The sequence below is a fragment of the Alligator sinensis genome, unplaced genomic scaffold (assembly GCF_000455745.1).
Source record: "Alligator sinensis unplaced genomic scaffold, ASM45574v1 scaffold1509_1, whole genome shotgun sequence".
NCBI lineage: Eukaryota > Metazoa > Chordata > Crocodylia > Alligatoridae > Alligator > Alligator sinensis.
Genome location: NW_005842711.1, coordinates 303412 through 309411, shown reverse-complemented (window position 1 = coordinate 309411; position 6000 = coordinate 303412). Strand labels below are relative to the sequence as shown.

The window sequence follows — 6000 nt, the reverse complement described above, 5'->3', positions numbered from 1 at the left end:
CAGGCATTAAAAGGAGCAAAGGAAGGCTGCAAACTAGGGGCAAAGCAAGAGAAACAAGCTGAGATACTGAATCAAACATGCATTTCTCCTACTCTGAAGCAGCTTCTTCGCTGTTTGTTTGCAGCCCTTGTCCGCTCCTCTTAGCTCCTGCTTCATGCAGTTAAACTCAAGCCACTGTTTGAGCTGGGCTGTAGCTTAGACTGCTCCTGCTTCTTCCCCAGACCAGAGGGAGGCACTTGGTGCCCCAAGCTTATCTAACCCCTCTTCCAGTTGTACAGTTGGTCCAATAGAAGATATTAACAAACTAACCTGCCTTCTCACATGCTCCTTGGCTCCAACCCAACTCAAACCAGTCTGCAGCTCCGTGAGGGGTCAGGAAAGAGGCTGCAGCAGTGTTGCACTGCGCTGCAGGTGAACACTGCCACCTAACGGAAAGGAGTTGTAGTCAAGTCCATCTCCCTGCCCTGGACCCCTTGTAGCACAGGCTTCCCACCTGCCTGCCACTGCTGTCCTAGGGTGAGGGTGTTGGGGGGTCACAACCTCTCAAGCTCAGAGCCAGGGCTCCTGTAGTTTAAGTAGCAGCCTCCTTTGCATTTTGACTCAGAAGCTGACAGACTTTCTACTGTGATACAGGCTGCAGCCCCACAGTTCGTGGCGACTTTCTACTGTGATACAGGCTGCAGCCCCCCAGTTCCTGCCATTTAGACCATGCACACCACTGAGTGTAGTGGGCTTGGAATCCAGCCACGTGGCCATCACCATTAGTTCCTGCGAGCAGTGAAAAATCAAAGCTTTGCGCTTAGTGACAGCAGCGGGACTACTGCAAGAAACCCTGGAAAGAACATCATTATGACTCCACTGGCTGGAGCCCCCAACTGGGTCAGACCCATGGAACCCACAGCTGAACTACAGCACCTCTTCCAGAAGGCACACCCAATCTTGATTTACAGGCTGCACATGAGGAGGAGGATGCCCACATCTCTGGCCAAGAATGGGTGCCTGCCTCACAGTTGAACATTTACAAATCTAAACTTCCCACCTGTGCGGTGTCTCACTTCAGGGTGCGCTGGGAAACTGAAGGGAAACGTAGGCTGCGAGGACTGGCAGAGCAAACCAGACATGACCCTTCTCAGAGGACACAGCACGTTTCTTCCAGCATCTGAAAAGAAGCTTGGTTACCTCACTGGCAGCAGATGCATTTACATACCTCCTCTGATTTGAGTTTCCCTGAAAGCACTTCAAGTTTGGGGACAGAAACTGTCTGTATTAATATTCAGGCTCTCTAACATGCAAATATGCTGCAGCAGTAATTTGCAGCCCAGTGGAAAGGGAATATGAGTGCAAGGCCACTCTTCCACCAAGACAGCCTCTATCTACACAGCCAGGCTTGTGTCTGTCCAAACACTCAGGCCCAGCTAGTGTGATGCTGAATATTGTGCAGGCCTTGCAGCACAGCCTTACAATTTGCTACAGTCAACTATGAGGTTTAACCAACATGTGGCCAACCTGAGTAGAGACTGCACAAGCCAACTGCTGGCAGGAGGTGCAGGCAGTAGGCCGTTTCCTAGGGTATGGCCATTATGGGCGGGCATGGCTGCTTTAGCTTCTTGATGCAGAGTGACTGGGAGGCTGTTACTCCTCAGATCTTGGGTTCCAGGGATTTCAGGAGAGAGAAGGAGAAAATGTGGTAACAGCTAAACTCAACTGCCCACATTTGATCACTTCCCCTTCCCAGGTAGAACTGGTGTTACGAAGCGTACTGTTCCAGCGATCAGAGGCAGAAACAGCTTCCCAAAGCAGAGGAGACATGTGAACAACATCTGCTGTCAGTCTGTCAAGAAGTATGCATTCCCATCCCAGCACCACAGATCCACAAGCAGAGCTGGCAGCTTGCAATTCAAATTACAACTGGAGATTGTTTTTTTCCAGATTGAGAAGTTTATTTAAACTTTAAGACCAAGAACTCTGGGTTTATCCAAAATGGTAGAGGATCTATATCAGACTTAAAACACTTTATACCACAAGCATAGATAATAACACTTAACAACAGGTCAGCAGCTCTTATTTGCTGATCTTGGTACTGTTTCATTAATCCTGTGACAGCATTTGGCAATTGATTTTGGATTGTGAGACTGTTGAGACCTCAATAAAATTTCTTCAAGGACAAAGAAATAGGTTTGACTGGAGATGCAAGGTTTTCCCTCAAAGTTGCCTCCACATGGGTGCCCTATGTGAAAAGTGACCTGATTTCTAGATGTAAACAAGTTGGTGCTTAACAACAAAAAGCTAGACCCTAATTCTCATGCAGTACTGGAGCCTGGATGAATGAAGCCAACAGATCCTGTGACAAAAAAGTCTCCCCTTTGTAAGGAGCATTTCAACAAGTAAATAGTCCCTGAAGGAATTCGAGATGCCTGAGGTGCTTAGGTTGGAAACAGATCAGTTAAGTCTCTGTCGCACAAGAAAACAACACAGCTTGACTGCTGCACTTAAAAACCAAACAGCTGTCAGGATCTAATGATGTTTTTATTTTGCAAACCCTGCTCTTCATTCTAAAATTCAAAAAAGGTGATGCCTCTCAAGTTTCTTGGGGAATGTACAGCTTCCTGCAGTCTTCAACCTAAAAAAAAAAGTTATGTAGAAAGCAGAACTAAGCAAGTCTACAGAACAAGACAGTTAAGCACAAGGCTGTTCCCATCACAGAACAGCCGGGTCCCTCCCCTTAAACAGAAACAAAAACCAGCCACACTTCTGGCAATGCACATTCAGGGACTGCATTCAAATAAGATGGGGGGTGGGATGGGGAGGGGAAATTAAAAACCAGAGATTATACATTTGTGCAGGACAAGTCACCTCCACACACACATCCGCACGGCTACTCCTGCTGCGGCTCCTCCTCTTCAGGCAGTGCCTCTACCTCAGCCTCAGCGCTGCTGGCCGCTGCTGCCTCACTTGGTTGCTCCTTCTCCTCCTCCACTTCCTCAGCTTGTTGAATCTCAGCATCACCTCCAAAGGAAATCACTGGCTCCTCTACGCTTTCTTGAGACTGAGATGGTTCTTCTGAAGCTGCTTCTACTACTTCTGCTTCTTCTGATCCCTCCAGTGCCACCACCCCATCCCCTGCTGCTACTTCGGCTCCAGCTGCTGTTCCTGCTTCCGCTTCCTCTTGTGGCAGTTGCTCCATCTCTTCTCCCTCATTTTTAGACAATTCCTCATTTCCAGACATCTCCTCAGAAACCTTTTCTGTTTCTTCCCCTTCTGCACTAGTGGCTTCAGTGGCTTCCGTGGCTTGTGTTGCATCCCCAGTGCCTTCCTCCTTTGCCTGGGCAGCCTCTACAGTAGCGCTTTCATTAGCCCCTTCACCACCACCATCGCCTCCTCCTTCCAAAGCTTCTGCTTCATCAACATCTTGGTCAGCAATTTCGTCTGTGAATGGATCTTCACCCTGGCAAAGAGAAGGGAAGAACAAGGTGTTACACACCTGCAGGCAGTTAAAAAACTCCTCCTATAGGGAACCTCAGACATGAAATTCAGAGGTTTGCAACTGAGGTTGATCGGAAATGGAAGATCCTCAACTTCAGGACAGAGCGGTGAAAATCCATCAGATCAAGCCCCCATACTCCTACAGAAATAGTGCGCTCTATAATGTTACATGGAAAGCCCCCTAAGGAAAGTGCTTGTTGAGGCCCCAAGTCCTGCTGGGAAAACCTGTCCTGCAGGAATGGAATGACTTGGCCTGCAACCTGTCCAGCGAGCGGTGACCCAGGTGAAGCCCTACTCAGAACTGTGTGTGCTGCAATGCCTAGCCAAATCAGGGAGGCTGTAGTCTCAACTGAAAGGAACTCATCTTGCAAAAAGCAATTACAAGTGCCCGTCCAACCCCACTTGAGCACACAGCCCAAAAGGCAAAGGACTCTTTCCCCGGAGAGGTCCAGGTCCAGCTGGAAGTTTTCAGTGTCCCTGCTCTGGGAACCAAGAAATCCAGGTGATTTTCTGGTCTCACTAACAGCATCTCAGCTATACACAGCCATAGTCGTCTCAGTGAGGAGCTCTTACTCTAACTTTCCTGCACTGAGACTAATTTGGTTTATGCCCTAGACCAAGGATGGCCTTGCTGGCCTTAGGCTGAGATCAGTGCTCACCTCTGTCTGCTCCTGCTTGGGCAGCGCCCCTATTTTATTATTTGGCTTTGGTTGGGTTTCAGTTATCTGAGGGTGATTATCGTGCAGCCAGGGGATGGACCACTTTAGCATCGGCCCTGCCGGATATTGCGGCCATGGTTTGTTCTGGATTATAGCATGTTGACTCCTAAACTCCCTTTCCCTTCCTCACCGGTCACCTTGGTGTGCAGATAGCCTGCAAAAGATGAAATGTGAAGGGGGGAGGGTAGCATGCCAGTGGCAGAAACCTTGCCCAGAATCTGATCGAGCACAACTAAGTTTCTGAACTCTCATGCCAAGGCTGCAATGGAGGCCAGGAGTGCACATTCTCTGGCTCCACCACAGCAACTGAAGTCCTAACGAATGGAACCGTGCTGGGTAGCGGACGGCCTAGCAGACCCAGGCTGTCTCCGCTTAGCAATAGCTAAATGTGTCTTGTGAGTTTTCTGCTCCAGGGACCAGGTCGATCAGATTCAGACCAGATTGGCTGCCCCCACGTGAGCAAATCCATGCAAGTGGAGGACAAACATAATGTTTTCTTCCCTGGCTGAATTTCAGCCAGCCAGTCTTAGTGAGGGGGTCTTAGAGGTGTTGGGGGAACTTCAGGCTACACCCTGCGATCTGGACCCACGTCCATTATCGCTGGTAAAATCTACAGGGGGACATGGAATCCACTATTGGTGGAGACTGTCATGGCCTCCCTCTGGAAGGGCAAGGTGCCAGCATCCCTCAGAGGAGGAATCATTAGGCCCATGTTCAAGAAAATATCTCTTGATGCTGACAGTCTTGTCAATTATCACCCTGTCTCCAGCCTTCCTGTCTTGGGGAAGGTTGCTGAGAAGGTTTTGGTGAGGCAGCTCTGGCATTACCTGGAATCCTCAGATTTCCTCCACCCCTTTCAGTCTGGTTTTGCACCTGGGTATGGTACGGAGACCGTGCTGGGATGGGTCGAAGATCTCCTCCTGCCGGTGGACAAAGGTCAGGTGCCCATGCCGAATCATTTAGATCTGCCGGCAGCCTCTGATACAGTTGGCCATGAGGTGGCGTTGACGTGCCTGCGGACCCTGGCAGGGGTAGACGGAGTTGCACTTGAGTGGTTCCGTTCTTTCCTCTGAGAGATCCCAGAGGGTAGCACTGGGCAAATTGCTCATCTGCCCCGAGGGCTCTCTCGGGTGGGGTACCGCAGGGTTTGTCACCCTCGTGTTCAACGTGTATGAGAGGCCGCATGGGGAGGCAGCCTCCCTTTTGGGGCTGCAGTGCCATCATGTGCTGATAACTCTCAGCTCAAAGTCTCTTTTACTGGACCCAGAGGGTGGAGTCTCAGTTTTGCTAGTGTCTAGCAGAGACTGGGGCTTGGATGAGAGCTCGCTGGCAGAGGCTCAATCCAGATAAGACCAAAGTGATGCCGGTGGGCCAGGGGAAACATCTGCTCCCCCCATGTGAGGGGGTTTGCTTGCCCTGTCAGCCAAGTGCGCAATCAGGGGTCCTGCTGGATCCTTGGCTGCTCCTGGACTCCCAAGGAGCAGCAGTAGCCAAAATGCTTCTCTTCATCTTCACCTGGCAAGGAGGTTGCGACCTTTCCTTTCAGATGGACCTCGACAGTTACCCACGCCCATGTCACCTCCAGATTGCATTACTGCAATGAGATCTACATGGACATACCTTCGAAGGCCACTTGGAAACACGTGGGCAGGAGGTGACTGCCCACTTACTCAGCGGCACTTCTGCATGGAACATACCGTACCCACGCTCTGAAGACTGTGCTGACTTCCAGCTTCTTTTGGAGTGCAATTCAAAGTACTTGTTTTGGTCTACAGGGCCCTACCTGTATGGGCCCCGA

The 6000-nt window shown here is 50.2% G+C and overlaps 1 protein-coding gene across 10 annotated transcripts in view; it reads right to left on the bottom strand.

The window, feature by feature from the left end:
• Positions 1–219: 219 nt before the first annotated feature.
• Positions 220–6000, bottom strand: part of AKAP8 (A-kinase anchoring protein 8) — a 28052-nt gene continuing 22271 nt past the window's right edge. For 9 of the 10 annotated variants that reach the window (XM_025216190.1, XM_025216193.1, XM_025216191.1 and 6 more), the window contains 2 exons: positions 2854–3445; positions 1916–2620 (listed from right to left, as the gene is read on the bottom strand). In XM_025216190.1, the coding sequence (XP_025071975.1) occupies positions 2876–3445 (570 nt within the window). In that variant the 3' untranslated portion in view covers positions 1916–2620; positions 2854–2875. Of the gene's footprint in view, positions 426–1039; positions 1160–1915; positions 2621–2853; positions 3446–6000 lie in introns of those variants that run through there. The other variant, XR_003096354.1, reaches the window with a different exon arrangement.